This window comes from Ictalurus punctatus, chromosome 14, assembly GCF_001660625.3.
Source record: "Ictalurus punctatus breed USDA103 chromosome 14, Coco_2.0, whole genome shotgun sequence".
Taxonomy (NCBI): domain Eukaryota; kingdom Metazoa; phylum Chordata; class Actinopteri; order Siluriformes; family Ictaluridae; genus Ictalurus; species Ictalurus punctatus.
The window spans coordinates 16,048,582-16,067,700 of NC_030429.2; the positions used below are offsets into that span (position 1 = coordinate 16,048,582).

Sequence of the window (19,119 nt, forward strand, 5' to 3'; positions counted from 1 at the left end):
GAATCTTCCATATTACTTTGTACCCGGTTCTCCCCTGTACATGCTCATCATCACTGCGCAGCTGAGTGCTGTTATGCAACCTTGATTAGGGTTACAGGACTTTTCATAAAATCAATGACCAGAGGGGGTCTCTCTCTCTCTCCCTCCCCATCTCCCTCTCTCTCTCACACACACACACACACACACACACACACACACAAGCCTCCAGTGTGATGTTTTCTCTAGAGCATGGAGGACAGAGGCTGGTTTGTTGTCCACTCGCAATATACTGAATAAGACCCTATTGTTGCTACATCACTAAGGACACCCACACAAATGCACACACTGAGATTCCTTAATATAAACAGACAAACGCACAAAACACACACACACACACACACACACACACACACACACACACAAGCCCCCGCTTCTCTTTCCCTCACACTCTCTCTGCTCACATTTGTATTCACACTGGCATTTGGACAGCTTTCTGCCTCAAAAGGCTTCGGATGTGCATAAGGAAATACAGTGGAGGGATTTTACTAATGCCATGGCATTCAAACATAAATGTTATTTGCTTACACTAGAGAAATGTGCTGCTTGGATTATGACTGTATGGGTTTGTAGGGTTGATAAAAAAAAAAAAAAAAAAAAAAAAAAAGATCTCCAAGCAGGCACTCAATTTTCCATATGTTTTTCCCCCAGACGCCCGAGAAATATGCAGAAGGTTGAGCTACAGTCTGACGTGGTCTACTTCAGAAGGAGAAGTGAGACTGCACTACATTAACAGCAGGAACAGATTTATTAGCAGTCTACATCAGTCTGGGGTGTCTGCTCGTGTGTGTCTGCGTATGTGTGCGTGTGTGCGCGCGTGTGCTGACAGAAGCTTAGCATGAGTTGTCAGTTATGCAAATAAAATTGTAGGTTCTCAAGTCATTCCCACTAATTCATTGTATGATCTGATAAAAAGAATTGAGAGAGATAAGACACAAAATCACACACATACACAAAACATGAGATGCATATGCACTTACCTAATGACTTAAATACATCAGGGCCAGCATACTTTCCATCGAAATAGACTGTGTTGTTTTGAGGGTCAAAGGCACGACACATTCTGACAAACACCACCTCCAAAGAGCCTAGAGCCAGAAAAACACCAGCATGAAGAACCAATACAGGCAGTGTTACAGGCAGTAAATTCTGACTTTGCAGTGATTATGCCACATAAGATTGCGCCATATTAAAAAGGTGCATTTTGGTTGTTTATCTGGATATAAAAATACTGAGATATTGCAAAATCCTCCATGTTCATGATAATCTTCCATTGTACAAAATATGTTCTTTGCACATTTCCATAACATTGTGTGTGTGTGAGTGTGTGAGCGAGAAAGAGAGAGAGCAAGAGAAAGAGAGAGAGTCAGGTGGTGTGTCATGTTGTTGTGAGTGGGAGATGTAATTCCACTGAAGAATGGATTAGCGGATAAACACACATTAATGGAAGCCATTACAGAGCCGTAGTGAGATGCCACTGCTTTAAGATGTCACTTCAGGTGAGGGATCTCGGTTACTCTGTCATTTTTATTACTGACTGCAACAGCACAAATTATAAAACACAGACAGTGAGGAAGTACAGGGCTTCGGGGTACGACAGAGCAGTTAAAATCACAAACTGTGGACGTTTCTCTTAACTGAGTTTCAGTTTCTACTTAGTTCAGTGCTATGTCCAGGGCTGTACAGTAAGGGTTAAAATGGTAATCATGTGCAGTACACTGGCACACTGAGAAGTGTTCCGCCTCACAGCTCCAGGGTCCCCAGGGTCCTGAGCCTTGGTTTCTGTCTGTTCGCATGTTCTCCTCATGTCTGCGTGGGTTTCTTCCAAGTTCTCCAATCCTGTCCCCACCCCAAAATACATGTAGACCGGCTATGCTAAATTGTCCTTAACTAATTAAAGAGTGTGTAAATATGTGTGTGTGCGCACGCATGGTGCCCTTTGATGGAATGGCGTCCCATCTAGGGTATATTCCCACTAGTGTGAGGGGGGACTTAATACTGAAATCATCATCATTATAATGATTATTCAGCCCATTTGGGAACAAATAATTAGAGAAGGCACTGATCTGACACCCAGCATCAGCATCGAGCAAAAACAACGGTGGATCGGATTTCAGAGAAAACATATCGGAATTCTGTAACAAAAATCGGAATTGGATTTGGAAAAGAAATGTATTTTTGGAACAGGAATTTTTTTACATAAAAAAAAAAAACCTGACTGGTTTTTCTTTTGTTATACTTTTGTTATATTATAAATTATATTATATAATATTATAAATTATATTATAGTTACAGAGGAAGTGATTTTTCTGTGAAGTACTGCAGTTATTTAAAAATACACACATTTTACAGTTCAATGAAAACAATATCCAGTGGGTATTGGTATTGGTTGATACTCTATGTTGGTTGATACTCTATATATAGAAATATACTCTATTAAGTATCTATACAGGTATTGGAAAAGAAGAAGCGGCATTGTGTCATCTTTAAACATAATATATTGCACATTTCAACAGAAATCAGACTTTTGGTTCACACTGTACGGTATGAGCATAAAGTCATTCAAATGCATACAAGAAGAATTAATTTAGCAGTAATCTTTTAAATGCTGAAACACACAGATAGACTACATAAAGAAATGAAAACAAAATGTATACAATAACAGCATGCAAATCAAATGAATCAAATAATTAAAGAATGAATGCATGCAGCAGAGTCAATACAAACTGCTACCTAATATGCTCACTAATCTCACGATTGAATATGTTAATGAATTCATTAAGAAAGACAAATATCATGATCAACTGTCAAATACTTAAGAACTTCTCAAATACATTGTGAAGGCCCTAACACTCCACAAACATGACTTCTAAGCACCATAAAAGGTATATCGCTGTAATGATGAACTTTAAGAACACACACATTACCTGCTTTGAGCAGCACAATCTGATCATTCTGACAGAGCTCCATGAAGCCGTCGATACGCTTGGCGAACTCCACCACATACTGGATGGCCTCTGTGATTTTAATGGCACACAACTGCCACATGACTTCTCTGGGCTGGTGGAACAGAAAAAAAAAAATGCAAGATGAAAATAAATCAATATCTGACTATCTCCTAAAAGCACTCAGTCGGTTTAATGGTATTAACCTCAAGATTTCTCACATGAACACTTAGGTAAATGACCTGCAGTCGATTCTGCTCTAATCGGAATTTGGAGATGTTTTCTTGCGCATGCACCATTTTCCGAGAGAACTATCTGTTTTTTATAATCAGAAAGGCTTGAGGCAAGGGGAGCTCTTTGATTAGCTGTGCTAGAAATATAATCTGTACTCTGCACTTCTTTTTCATTTTCTTCAAAGCGATGAGAATGTACATTTCAGAATATATTTTCTGAGATTCCACTTGAATAATACATTCCTACACCAGTTTAATGAGACTATGGTGAGATGAAAGTTTAATTGATGCTCGAGGTTAAACATTAATAATAGTTACAATTTAGTACCCGTTTGGACTATTCATGTAGTGCAGCTGTGGATAGTTTTAGGAAATCTGTACTGTGCGATCTATTTTAAATAAAACCGTACTAAGATGAGCGTGAAACCAGCCAAGCGTCACAAAAACTGGTACTCTTCTCCCCCCTGCCCCAGGGTATGGCACAGCTGCCTTAAACATTTGTGCTTTCTTACAACGTGCACATATCTGTACTTACTCTTACATTAGTAAAAAAATGTGTTAGCACTGTATATATAACTAAACTATTCTAACAAGATATCACTCCTCAGTGGCAGTTACGACCGAGTGCAAGGGTGACCAATGCCACAGTAGGACTACATGTTGAAATATTGTGATGCGCTGTTTAGATAAGACTGTGAAAAAAGCAAAAAAGCAAACAAGAGTACTGTATGTGTGAATACATAATTTATGAAATGTTACTCGCTAGATATTAATGATTCAAAAATATAATATTTGAAACAAACCTGTAATATATATCTATATACATTTCTGATTTAGTACCACCCACAAAACTCCATAAAAGGCAAAGTTCACATAGCTAAAAATGACGTCTAAATGGTGAAAGCGCAAGAGCAATTGAAATTCTGTAGGGATGTAGGTGACGGTGATGGTAGTAATGGTGGTGGCAGTATGTGTAGGAGAGTGGTACCTTGTTCTGGTAGCTCTCCATCTCCTCCTGCAGGAAGGCCTGCCAGGTCATCTGCTGCAGCTCCTCTCTCAGATATTGACATGTCTCCATGTGGGACTTGGAGATATTCTGGGCCAGATGCTCTGCAACAGACAAGCAGGACAGCGTCAAAGACTCAGACATGCACCAACACACACACACACACACACACACACACACACACACACACACACACACACACACATTCTGCTCTACCTGTCCAAGGCATAGTGCTTGAGTTCCAGTTCACCAGTAACAAGAGGATACTTTCTTATGGCTAAATGTTATTGTTGCACACTGAAGTAGAGCTGTTAAATTTGATTTAGAAGTTTGTTGACATTTTCCTCTACTGCTGCCAGCATGAAGCTCGTCGTGGAGAAGCAGAATAACTGCGGTGTGTCTGCCATGTGATATAATATATGCACATTACCCACAGAAACAAGGGTCACATTTGCTTTCAATAAAAAAAGAGCATAAGGGAAAGGGGAAAAAAAAACACAAGTATAAAAAAAATCCAATCATGTTGAAAACACATCTGTTATAAGGAGTCCCAGAGCACATGGGGAACCTAAAAAAATTTATTTCCCTTGGCTCGTGCCCTGCTGGATCCTGATTGGCCCTAATTAATGGAAACTAATTACAAAAAGAGGCACTTTTAATGAGTCTCGGAGATGAGTCTCCAACCTTCTGCTATTTTAAGCCACCTTTATGTCATTTGCCCCACGGTTGAGTTCTTCCCCATCTCCTAAACCCCCGGTGCCCCATCACCCCAGCATAGTCTCGTGTGTGGATATATATATACCCAATTTCATTCCTACATCTCCTCCCTAATCCTCAGATGTCTTTACGTTTTCCCCACATCATCCTATGCTGCACATATCTCAAGACTCTTTCCTATTTTCTTCTTACTGCATATATATCCAGTGCCTCAGCTGTGCTCACCTAGCTCGGCCATGGAGACGGTGGGGGAGGTCTCGCCGTTGCTGAAGGAGCAGTATGGGAAGAAGCCTGAGGTTGGCGTGAAGTCACAGATGGGCTCGGGCTTGATGCCGTTGATGTCCAGGCCAGACTGGTCGGGCGAGGGCTGGATGTCCAGGTAGAAGCTGCTGACACCTGAATCAGGCTTGGTGCCGTCGGCCGTGTGGCCGTCCATGTAGCCGCTCAGCTCGTCGTGCAGCTCGGTGAGGCCGTTTGCTGAAAGCCCGTAGGTGGGCGTGAGTGGCTCGGCCTCACCCGGCTGCTGCTGCTGCTCCCTCTGCTGCTGCTGGAGACGGTGCTTCTGCACCTCAGCATACAGGCTGTCCCGCTGCTTCTTTGACATGCGCCCGAACTTCACAGCTAAAGGGTAAGACAAAAAATCAAAACTTACATTTTCATAAAGTTACTCAATCAGTTAGACAATACACAACAGCGATCTCCTCACTACTGAAATCATTTTAGAGTCTCCTTGCCTGGGGGATATGCCCCTAAGACAGTGAGCTTAATGTAGCAGCCAGACCGGTGGGAGTGAGTTCTCTCCCAGAACATTAGCTGAGTAATGGGTATAAAACACTTTGCCACTTTGACATGTTCACAGCAACTTTCTGCTGTTTTTTAACCTGCCAGACTCAGACAGGGGCAGCAGGCTTGGCCAGAACAACTCGCTGTGTACAAGACAAGGACATGCCTCAGTGCAGAGTACAATATGTACATTCCAGCACATAGCAGAACGGTGAATACAGAAGAGCTACTGCTTTTTTCTGCCACCGGCCTGTTTTTACATTCAGGGAGATAGATGGTAGATTATTGTTGGAGCTTGGAGGGTACAGAGTGATGCTCTCGTCACCCACACAAATATACATACTACAAGTAGCTGGTTAAGTGCTGGGGTTTGACTGAAAATCCAGCACTGGCAGTGGGCCTGTGAACAGACGTGTTGGTCTATTAAAACAGAGAAATGCTAAAAAATAATGAGAGGGTGGATCTCAGTGCGAGAGCTTTCTGCTCTTGGCAGGCAGAGAGGAGTAATGAAGGTGTAAATGGTGGGACTGACTGTATAATAAAGAGAAGCGGAAGCTGGAGTCCAACTCTTACAGATAAAGAACAAACAACCCAGAGCTGATGTGTCTATGTGTGTGTGCTAGTGGAAAGGCAGATGGGGGCTCGTGTCTGAGTGAACTCAGAAGTCACCTTGCCTGTCCTGGTTGTGTGGCTCAGAAGCCACACTCTGAAGGCCTGGCCTGATTACTGCTTCCTGTTACAGGCCACAGTCACACAGCCCAGTCAGAAGCCCTGCAGGGGGCCTCAACATACACACAAACACACAAACTCACACACTCACCTGTGATCCCGTTAATGCTGCTCACCTGCATTGGCTTTAATGAGCCTTTCTAATGACAGTTGTTTAATAAAAGCCACTTGCTGTCAGAAACCCTCCGCCATGCCTGAAGTCCAGCACGAGACCTAACTGAGGAAACCGAGTACTAGGCCAAAGATCTCGTCACTGGCTTGCAGAGGAGTGTTTTCTCTCTTACCACAGCCAGTGCAGGAATTTAAACAAAAATATACACAGTCAGAGCTGAAATGTCAGATTTTTCACAGCCCCTTTCATAATGGACTTTTTTAGTCTTTTTTTGAGCCATATAACTCATGCAAAGAACCGAGGTCCGTTATGGACAAACATCCAGTCTTAAAAAAAGAATTACAAAACAAATCCTTCTACCCAGACAATAGAGTAAACACGCCTTTAATATAGCAGTCTTTAAAGGATGGTTTATGGTTCTTCCCAAACAGGCTTCCGAAACATTCAGAAGGACAGAAAGGTAAATCCTCAGTGATCGGTTGGGAGTGATATATGAAAGGGTGGGGTTTGGCAGGAGATTCGACCTTGCAGCTGTGACGAGACAAAAATGTTTGACGAGAGGCTGTCCCAGACGCAATGTAATAAAGCTATTAGATAAATACTTTTCCAAGAATAAAGTGGGACTGATGTTCCTTTTTAAACCAAGTCACTTGTAAGAAATATTTTACTGCATGAGCAGCAAAATGTGCAAATAAACACTATACTGTTTTATTTTCTGTTTTAATTACCGTCAGATTTAACTAATCAGCACATTAACAGCGCTTCCGGAGTTGAACTAGATGCGTTAAAGCAGGGAAGACTCAAATGTGCAGGACAGGGGGTACTCCAGGCCCAGGGGTGTGCTTAAAGTTATGTATTTAAGTGGAGCTGTTTCTTATGGAAGCGGTGTTTTGGGAATAACAGGTCATCCACCCCCACCCACCAGCGAGCTCTCCATTATCATACACATATGACGAAGATCTGTTGGTGAAGGCTAACACGAGAGACAAGTGAAGTCAGCAAACAGCAGCATGTCAAACTGCTGCTGCTGTATCACAGGGTAAGACACTCAGAGAAAAGTGCTACCTACCCTCTTTCTCATAAATGAGCTCACAGATGCCCACGACTGGCTCGACAGAGCTTGGCACTATGCATTTCACCTGTCTACTCAATGTTTACTACTCTACCCCCTTGATTGGCAGACAGTCTACAAATAGCTAAGAACACCTCTTACTGTTACTGAATAACCATGAAGGTTCCAGGCTCTCAGAAACACTTCTGATGACCCAGAAGCCAGGTTTAAGAAACAATCACTGTAGATTGCCTAAAGCTCAGAATTCCATTCCATGTATTTTTCCAGATTGTGTTGGCAAGGCCCTGAAGCCCGTCATGCAGAAGGGGACTGTTGTTCCGTGGTGCACACTAGACCACGATCAGCAGCACACTCACCGTCCCGTGACATGCCCACAGCCAGACACTTCTGCAGCCTGCAGTGCTGGCAGCGGTTTCGGCTGGTACGGTCGATCAGGCAGTTCTTTTGACGTGGGCACGAATACGCCGCATTGCTCTGCTGACTCCTCCTGAAGAAACCCTGCATGAGTGAGACAGAGAGCGACAAAGAGAGAGAAAGAGACAGAGGTGGCTGTGTTAGAAAGCTCCATAATTCACAACAGCATGCTCTTTTAAACAAATTAAGCCTCATACACTTGAAGGGAAAACAACGGATACAAACAGGACGCCATAACCATATACACAAGCCTCATAGATGAGATCGCTTCCAGCTTCAGATCACACAAATGAGATCTTTTATGAGGAGGATAGCCATCGTATTATACGTACAGCCATCGTACAGCATCGAATAGACGTGCTTTAGTGAAAGATAAAAAAGTGCGATGAAAAGCCGCTTAGCTCATTTTTCAAGCGTGCGACTGTAAATAACGTTGAGTTTGTCTGTGGTTATTAGCTAAATAACAGATTTCAAAACCAGTGGGTGTTGAGAGACGCAGCGAGAGGGAGAGAGACGTATACAGAGGGAGACAGAGAGAGAGAGCACACAGTCACACTGAGTTGATACCTCATCCCTTTTACTTAATGAATTGATTCCAGCACACCATTAACATACCCAACTCCACTGCTCGATACACATATGTCTTAATTAGTTGCTCATTGGCTGTTTAATTACAAGAAAACAGCTGACAGCTGCCAAGTTGCTTTCTAATGGCAGCCATTATGAAAGCGGGGTAGGACTGCTGGTGACAAGCGGCGCTCCTTTATAATGCTATGATTTATGGGCCAGAGCGGTGTGCTCGCACATATCATTAAATGCCTCTCTGCCTGAAGTAATTAGCAATCATTAAAGATACATTTCGGCAGTTTATTCTTCAGGCCTGTACGCTCTTTTTCTGTCCCCCCCCCCACGTCCCCGCGGTATTGTGACTGAACGATGTGCTGAACGTAGAGTCGGCCTTTTCTACAAAAACAGAATTGGATCGCAGAGTTTGTTCGTTTCTGCTACGCTGTGCACGGCTTGCCTGTAGAGTAGTAACAAACTACCCTAACAATACGAACAACAAGAATATACAGTAAGCATATCATTCCTCCCGCTGAGTGGATGGCATATTTAAAACAAACACATACAGGGGAGTTAAAGGCTTAAAAAGAAGAAGAAAAAAATAAAAGCAACAGCAAAACAGCTAACTATGTGGTATACTTCAAAGCACTGCACCTTTGACAGTTTTATTTGTGAAGCACGCAGTAACTGCAGAGCCAAAGTCATAAAAAATCTGCCGGGGAGTGCAGAAAGAAAACAAGTCGCAGGAGTCACTTTGTCCTAATAATGATCGAGTACAGCTCATCGAAGCCCACTGTGTCATATTAATGATGATGAACACACTGATGTTTAGACCTTCAGTACCTTCATTTAGTCCTCCAGTTCAGGCATATATTCAAATATTGTTTTCAAAACACAAATCTCATGCCCGCCTGCCCGCCCACACACACACACACACACACAGGAGTTCGTCCGTCGATTTCGTCGAAGACCGAGGTTTCCATTTCTGCCTCCATTATGGAGAACACAAACTTGGACTCGACTTGCGCGTGAATTGGATTAAAGTGAGGGAGACTTGCGCAGCATCGGCCTCACTCTCACTTCCCGGTGACCACCATGATCCAGTGGCTAGACTGAGTCACGACGACTGAAGATGGCCCCCGGGCACAGTAACTCATACACCCATTCACACACCCACACATACACTATGGACACTTTGGACATGCCAATCAGCCTACCATGCATGTCTTTGGACTGGGGGAGGAAACCCCCGCAGCACGGGGAGAACATGCAAACTCCGCACACACAGGGCCACGGTGGGAATCCAACCCCTGGAAGTGTCAGGTGAACGTGCTAACCACTAAGCCACCGTGCGCGCGCACACACACACACACACACACACACACACACACACACACACACACACACACACACACACACACACACACACACAGAGTGTACTGCATGCAGGAACATACGCAAGAGTGCACACAGACATTTGTTTGGTTGCTTACCTTACAGCCCTCACATGTTATCACACCGTAATGGATGCCTGATGATTTGTCTCCACAGATCTTGCAGGGAATAATTTCAATTTGAGCTACGGAGAAGAAAGAGAAAGAGAAAAGAAACAGTCAGGATTTTCTTGGCTGTCACCAGGCACAGCACGACACCTCCGCCACGGCTGTGTGTCGCTACATGAAACAGCGCGGAGCTTCAAACAAATCTGTTCCCTGCCACACAGCGACAGATAAAACTACACAGTTTTACAGAGGAGACCATCTCAACTCTGAATACAACCCCCTGCAAACCACTGCAATAACACTGTCAGTTCAATCTACACAACAGGAAAACACACACACACACACACACCCCTTTACACCCACACACACCCTTGCACGCACACACTCTTTTACATACACACCTTTACACCCTTGCATGCACGTACACAAACACACCCTTACACACACACACATCCTTACATACCCTTACACATACACATATACACACAAAACAACACAAAAAAGAAAACATAATACTTCAGAAAACCCTTCAGGGAGCAATAAGAGGCCAACTGTTTGACAAAGAGCAGCTCCTAAGTACAAGACTGGACTCATTTCAGAAGTGAAATACCAGCTCCTGTGCATTAAATCCCCAGCAGTGTCTTTTACAACTAGTGAGAGGTAGAACACAGGAAAACACTCTGGATGATGATATCAGGGGCTGCAGCAACTAATATATATATATATATATATATATATATATATATATATATATATATATATATAAAAATATAAAACACACACACACACACACACACACACACACGTATACACATATACTGTGCCCTCCACTAACATTGGCACCCTTGGTAAATATGAGCAAAGGCAGCTGTGAGAAATTGTCTTTATTGTTTAAACGTTTGCTAACACAACACTGGTTTATCCCCCTAAAAAATCTTTGTAAAATATAGGTGTACAACAATTATTGGCACCCCTATGAATTCATATGAGAAAAATATACTTGAAATATATTCCCAGTGATATTTAAAACATTTTTTGTACACCTGGGTGACTAAAAACAGGAAAATTGTTCAACCATGACTTCTTGTTTCACAGGGGTATAAATATGAGGTAACACCTAGGCCAAATTCCCTTAGTCATTCACAATGGCAAAAGATTGCTGAGCTTCACAACATGGGAAGTGGCTATAAGAAAATAGCACAAGAATTGAAAATGCCCGTTTCCACCATCAGGCAATAATTAAGAAGTTCCTGTCAACTTTAAATGTTATGAATCAACCTGGAACTGGACGTGTGTCTATATTCTCTCAACTCACTGTGAAGAGGATGGTTCGAGTGGACAAAATACCACCATGGATCACAGCTGGAGAATTGCAGAAGTTAGTTGTGTCTTGGGGTCAGAAAATCAAAAGTCAAAGTTGTTTGGAAGGGTTTCAAGAATAAACCTTCTACTCTCATCCAAAAACAAATTTAAGCATCTTCAGTTTGCCAGACACTACTGGAACTTCAAATAGGATTGGTTCTATGGTCAGATCAAACCAAAATAGAGCTTTTTGGCAACAAACACCAGAAGTGGTTTTGGCACACACTGAGAGGTAACCATATGAAAAAGTACTTCATTCCCACGGTTAAATATGGTGGTGGCTCCCCTGTTTTGTGGCTGTTTTTCTGCCAGAGGACCTGGACATTTTGTTAGGATGCATGGCATCATGGACTCTTATCAAATATCAACAGATATTAAATGAAAACCTGACTGCCTCTGCCAGAAAGCTTAAAAAGGACTGTGGTTTTATCTTCCAGCAGGACAATGATCCAAAACATACATCAAAATCAACACGAAAATGGTTTACTGACCACAAAATCAAGGTCCTGCCATGGCCATCCCAGTCCCCTGACTTGAAACCCATAGAAAACCTGTGGGGTGAACTGAAGAGGAGAGTCCACCAGCATGGACCTCGAAATTTGAAGGATCTGGAGAGATTCTGTATGGAGGAATGTCCTCAGATCCCTTGCCATGTATTCTCCATTCTCATCAGGCATTATAGGAGAAAACTCAGAGCTGTTATCTTGGCAAAGGGAGGTAGCACAAAGTATTGACTAACAGGGTGCCAATAATTGTTGCACACCTATATTTAACAAAGAGTATTTTTGGTTAAACCTGTGTTTTGTTTACAATTGTTTGATATGCATTAGAGCAGAGTATTTGTGTGAATTTTTTTAAACAATAAAGACAATTTTTCCTTCTTTGCTCATATTGACCCAGGGTGCCAATATTAGTAGAGGGCACTGTGTATGTGTACATATATATATATATATATATATATATATATATATATATATATATATATATATATATATATATATATATATATATATAAAATATATAATATATCTATCTATCTATCTATCTCTCTCTCTCTCTCTCATATATATATATATATATATATATATATATATATATATATATATATATATATATAGATATAGATAGACAGAGATATATAGTACTGTATAGTGTAGTAAGTAGTATAGTCTAAAATAATATTATACGCTGACTAATAGGCTTTTTATAAAATTAAAGCCTAATCTTTTTTTTAGTTCACTGTACATCATAATACATAATTACAGGAATCTAAGAGGCAATTCAAGGTCTGCAGCAAAAACAGAACAGTATAATTCACCTAATACGATTCACCTAGTGTAAACAAAGCATCTACTTCTATGCATGAAGTATAACTGTACGTTCAAAGTAGTGCCTTACATTTTGTTATTTCATAAGCTTGACATTCTACTAGGGATGGAATTATAGATGAAAGCGTTATTCGGCTTGAACAGATAGTGTGTTTTAAAGCAATGCAAATACTGACACGTATAGGAGGATGACTATTTTAACAGTAACTGTATGGTCAGGGTCGCAGTGGTTTAAATTAACCTACAAATTTGTTTATACTTAAGAAAATAGAACTAACTAAATTTGTTAAAAACAAAAAAAAACTAATTGTGGGCAGGGACCAAAAAACCCCAAAAACAAACAAACAAAAAAACCCATTCCAGATCTCAAGTTGAAAGCAATTGTGAACTCGAGTGAAGCAGCTGAGGCTAAGGAGCTATCAGAGTCAGAATTCACACACCATGCTGACAGTACTGACATTTCTACCTCTGGGGTTTTTTCCATCTTAGTAGGTTTCATATTTAATAAAAAGGGTTTAACTCTGAATACAGTTACTGATCGTTGGCGCGTTGTAATTGCATTAAATTGTTGTTTTCAGACACGGCTGCAACGTGCTCTCTAAATAGTACACTACAAACCCAAATTATGAAACAAAAACAGACCTAAATATGCAAAATTCTGTGTTTAGCCAAATATAGCCTAAGCAGTTTATTTTTATTTGACAGAAACCAGTCGATACGGAGCTTCTTCAGATCGTCCTTCAAATTCCTTGCAGCCACCCCCTGCAAACAGCAGACTTAACCACTAGTCCACTCTGGTGGACTTTATCAATCTAATTCCATGAAATTAATTTACTCACATTAACTGTGCCTCCACTGCGACCATGAGAACCTGTTATCAGATGCCGGAGACCTATCTGCATAATGTCACAGCCTTTCAATTCACCCAAGGGGCACAAATCTTTGTCTCTCATTTCGAACAGCAGATCCTGTAACCTCTAATCTCAACCAGTGAGCAGTGTATCCTGTTGGCATTCTCTCACAGCCTGTGAACAGGGAACTAGCCAACACTTCAGTCAGCACAGCACAGGCCACATGCTGACAGCAGCTATGCCGGCTCTCAGGAGAAGTGGCAGTGTAGTCGTTATCAGCTATCATTACACCACAGTGCAGCCAGATCACTTGAGAACGAGAGATAGTTCTGTAATGAATATTTTAAGAGAGATATATAATTATCTGCTTTTTTTTTTTGGCCTCAGTGCGGTGGGTGCTCGCCGTGCAGGCACAGTACTCGATTGTTTGTTTTTATGTTCTCCCGCCATGAGCATTAGAGTGCCAGCGTGTTCCTGCTCCTTTAGCATTTTCAGCCTCATTACTTACATAATTTGTTCTGACATGCACTTAGAACAACTGAGGCGTGCAGTAATTAAGGCTGGCTGTGGTCGAGGTCCGGGAAAGGCGCAGCACTAATGGGGTCCGACCAGCAGGTGGCAGTGGAGCGCTGTTGCTCCTCCCTCCTCCCATCCTCCACTCACCTCTACAAGGCTGGCATCATAGTCCAGACTGTGGGTGCCAGGCTGAGGGGAGAAGGCTGCTGGCTTTCTCTTTTTCCTCAGGCATTGCTCAAAGGGCCCTCCATCTTAGCGGCTGTAGAGGTGGGCAATCGAGTTAACTGAGAGTTCCACATTGGGCAGAGGAGATGCAGCAGACACACAGTGTGTGCTGGGCACTGGCTTGGGCATGACTCAGTGCCCAGTGTGAAGGATACAGTAGGAAGGGGCCCTGGGAGCAAACACTCAGTGCCTCTCTCTCAGCAGTACCCTTTCTCCAGGCCTCCACATGAAACACTCACAGAGCTCTTTGTGAACGGCCTGGCTCACGCTGGGGGCTCCTGGACTCGCTCGCTACTTCTTTTGTCTAAAGAGAGAGCTAAACCCAAGCCCAAAAATCTTCACTGCGAGTACTTTGATAGAGGGCTTTAACAAATTCACACAGAGGTTACCACAGAGTGAGAGAGCCTTGTGGAGAGACTATTGCGGATCTCCAAGTCAATATCTGTAGACGTGAGGTCCAGTGTCCGGAGAAGGATCGGTCTGCCGAATGCGAAACGTCACGAGAAGCTACGCGCACAATCGAAGAGTGGTTTAATGAATGTCAGACACAGTCTAGACAATGTCTGTGATTGTTCATCAGTGAATGTCGTCTCTAAAGAAGTAGGTTATGAGTCATGTTCTGAAATGATTTTGATGCGCATGCTCTTTTTATATAAGCGATATTTTGAACATTTCACTTATGATCTGGATTTTTTTTCCCTTTTGTAAAAGTAGAGAACTGGAGAGAATAAAGGAATTAGATAACGGACATATGCTATGATATACAGCGAGCAGTTTGCTGTAGCACTTCACCGTATATGCGGGGTGTCTTGGTTGCCAGAAAGAAGGGATAGAGATGACTCTATTTTTCTGCAAACGGCATGTACATTTAAAGCAAACATTAGCTATGAATTTACCAGGGACTTACACAAGCAGCTAGTGCAACGACACAACCTGATGTAATTCATGACCTCTGTAGATTTACACAGAGAGAGAGAGAGAGAGAGAGAGAGAGAGAGAGAGAGAGAGAGAGAGAGAGAGAGAGAGAGAGAGAGAGAGGTTTGAGACCTTGGAACCCACTGTGTATATTTAAAGAGAAAGAGTGCTTAGTGTGTATTCAGAGAGAACATCTTTACAGCGAGATGCTGATTGAGAGCTCTGTTGTAACTCCCCGGAGCTCAGTTCAAGGTCAGTGAGTCAGAGGCAACAGGGTTGCAGAGGAGAGGGTGATGTGTCATGTCGCTCTCATTCTCTCTGGCCCTGTCTGTTTCTTTCTCTCTCCCTCGCTCATCCTCTTCTTCTCTCCCTGCCCCCTCCGTCTGGCTGTCTGTTTCCCTCCACCTCCCCCCTCTCTCTCTCTCTGCCCTCAGATCAAGGCCTATGTGAGCAAATCCTCTCCAGTGGCTTACAGCAGACCCTCCATTCCCACTATCATCAAACACAATTGTCACTTGTGCACCAAAAGGCCATTGTAATTGGTTGAAACACGTCGTTCATGCGCATAAATTCCAGTATTTCATAGCATAATTTGGCCAGCAATAGAGCGCCTCGTTGAGATTGGTTGTCTGAGCTGGGCCGAGAGCATGAAACACGGCAATTATGAGCAGAACATTTTCGCTCTAGTCAAGCCAGACTTCCTGCGCTGAAAAAGAACAAATGAAGACAGTGAAGTCAGTTAAGGGAGAAAAAAAAAAAAAAGACACTTCATCAAAAACGGAGACAAAGATCATTACAGCGTAACGCGTGCTAACAGCACAGCGCTAGCCTGTCACAAGCGTGCCATTCTTTCAGCACATTAGTGCTGACATCAGCATAAAAAAGGCACTTGTTTTGCGAGCCGAGCGCTTTGCCACAGAGCCCTTTTAATGCGCTCTCGCCTCATTTGTACCTGAAGAGCGTCATTCAGGAGAGAGGCAAAAGTGGGATGTTGACACAATATATTGAAGGCGTGTGAAATATTCAGAGGCTTTGCCTCACTAATGGAGGGAGGGCTGCGTACTAGCTTCATCACACACACAGCTCTGTCTCTGCATTAAGCAGCTTCTGCAGTCTAAGGGAACTGCTTGCAGATTCTCATCTCATATCAGCATTTTTATTTGTCACATAATAACAGCTACTTGGGGAGTTCGATAAGAAACTCTTTTTTTTTTTTATAAAAAAAAACAACAACAAAAAAAACAAACAACAAATCTCTACGTAATTCTTTTGCGTATTCTCATTCTGCGCACAGACTGCATTAAACTCTTGCCAAAAACGGCCCCTATTCTGCAAGCACAGGACAGACTGGTGTGCATTCCTAAAGCCCGGAGATTAACCCATTATGTCACGCCGGGTTAAAGACACACACGGAGCTGTGGACAATAACACCACGAGGACAGACAAAATCCTCTTTCTACTGACGCTCCAGGCTGATCATTTAAATAAATGTTTATTCTACAAGACAACAAGCAATGTGGTCGCTAATGTGGGTGTGTGTTGACAGCTGTCATTGACCGAGTGACGCAAGCCAGCGTGCTCATGTCAGAGGCTTATGTAAGTGATTGGACAGTAATGCTGGAACTGTGTCCAGCACAGCATTACAGCCAGATTAACAAAGGGTCTTCCAGCTCGAAAACGAACAAATGGCAGCTTCATCGAGCGCCACTCACAAAGATTTCATTTACATGTATTTCAGTGAAGTCATATTTGTCTATTTCAAGGAAAGAAACAGAATGTAATACATGGAATAAATACCTAAACATTATTATATTTAGGACGGAATAAAAAAAAAAAATGATGGTGTTATAGGAAATGAATCAACGATGTAGTAGATGGTGCTGTTACAACCACAAAGTTGATTCTTTTCCTTTAACATGTGCCACGGGGTTTTAGTCCTCGTATACAACAGCAATTTATTATTTAATATATTCATGTACATCTGATCAGTTTATAGCTACATTTAATGATATGAAACGTCTGTGAGACAAGTTCCTGTTATCATTTACATTATGTACCAGCCTCTCTATTTTCACGCTCTCGAACGTAACAAGACAAAAAAAATAAAAGAAATGCAGCTTGTCGTGTTACTGAGAAACCAGACAGTGCAAAGTCCTCTGACCTGCTGACTGTTAGAAGAAAAAAAAAAAACTCTGATGTTAAATAAATCTCTCCATACAGAAATCCTCACCATATCAACGATTATATATTTTTTCTTTGTTAAATAACAACACTTTTTCAGTTGTTTATTATTAAGTTCTTATTAAGTGAAGCATTTGTTACAGTGACTGCGCTGTTACTATAGATAAATTGACGTTAGAACAAGCGCATTAATATAAAGCGGTGATATATCTTACAGCTGAAATTACCGTCAGAGCTGCCGTTATAGAAGATTACTCAACGGCTTTTGACCGATCAGATTCGAGAGCTCAGCTGTGCAGTGGTATTGGTATAAGTAAGGGATAATCCACGGCTAGGTGTGTTACGCGATTTTAATGCAGGACGTGGAGGAAAAGAACAAAGGTGAAGTGGATGCCGCCGTGGAGTGCATTAAAATCTCGTGACGCACACCTAGCCTTGGATTAGTCCTTCATTTTTCCCATAGTCACTTGCCAACATTGATAAGTTAAAGCTATCATTGATGTTTGCAGTGCAAAATCTGACTTAAAGGATAAAAAATAACGGCTAATTTTCATTAGTTATTTTATATACAGGATCTAGAATTCTGCCTGCTCTAAATCATACACAGAGATAAAGTAGTGCGATAAGATTACACTGAGAGAGACAGAGAGAGAGAGACACACAGAGAGCGAGAGAGAGACACACAGAGAGAGAGCGAGAGAGAGACACACAGAGAGAGAGATACACACACAGAGACAGAGAGAGAGACACAGAGAGAGAGAGAGAGAACACATAGAGGGAGAGAGAGAGAGCGAGAGAGAGAGAGACACAGAGAGAGAGATACACACACAGAGACAGACACAGAGAGAGAGAGAGAGAGAGAGAGAGAGAGAGACACAGAGAGAGAGATACACACACAGAGACAGAGACACACAGAGAGAGAGAGAGAGAGAGAGAGAGACACAGAGAGAGAGATACACACACAGAGACAGAGACACAGAGAGAGAGAGAGAGAGGGAGAGATTTACGTGCATACGTCCCTACTAATAATGAGGAGCTGTGAGTTGATGTACTGTATGCAACTGTATGTTACTATGGTTACAACTGTTCACTGGCAGCGCATTAATTTTGAACGGTGATTACACGGACTCGAACTTCCTGTGCTTTACACGGTTTGAACGCACCTTCCAGCCAATCAGAATCAAGTATTCAGACAGACCACTGTATAAACAGAATTAGTATATAGATTATAGAATATGTAATGACGTACAGAAAGATGGAAATATTGTGATAAAGATAAACAAACAATGTTCAAGGATGTATTCTGCGACCCTATAGACCCGCCCTGATGGACAGACGGACGGACTGATGGATGGTGGAACTGCCTTCTCTTTTTTTGTTGCAGCGGTGTTATACTGTAATATAACAGAACGGAGCAGGCTCTCTTTCTTCATTCCCCTTCGAGCATAAGAGGGAAGGTTATTTGAATGTCAGTGGCGGAGGACAGCAGTGGCACACAGGCACAGACGGAATAGCATAAATGTGTAATTTGTTTGGGGATTGTAGCTTGTTGGCATATTACCATGAGACCCAACAGACAGTGTGTTCTTCATTCAAGCTGTGCGACATCACTCACACACTCACACACT

General features: G+C 42.2%; 1 protein-coding gene across 2 annotated transcripts in view; it reads right to left on the reverse strand.

The window, feature by feature from the left end:
* roraa (RAR-related orphan receptor A, paralog a) overlaps positions 1–19,119 on the reverse strand; it is a 260,726-nt gene that overhangs the window by 10,616 nt on the left and 230,991 nt on the right. For both annotated transcript variants that reach the window (XM_017485580.3, XM_017485581.3), the window contains 6 exons: positions 10,105–10,190; positions 7,990–8,131; positions 5,163–5,558; positions 4,203–4,324; positions 2,964–3,096; positions 1,017–1,124 (listed from right to left, as the gene is read on the reverse strand). In XM_017485580.3, the coding sequence (XP_017341069.1) occupies positions 1,017–1,124; positions 2,964–3,096; positions 4,203–4,324; positions 5,163–5,558; positions 7,990–8,131; positions 10,105–10,190 (987 nt within the window). The remainder of the gene's footprint in view (positions 1–1,016; positions 1,125–2,963; positions 3,097–4,202; positions 4,325–5,162; positions 5,559–7,989; positions 8,132–10,104; positions 10,191–19,119) is intronic.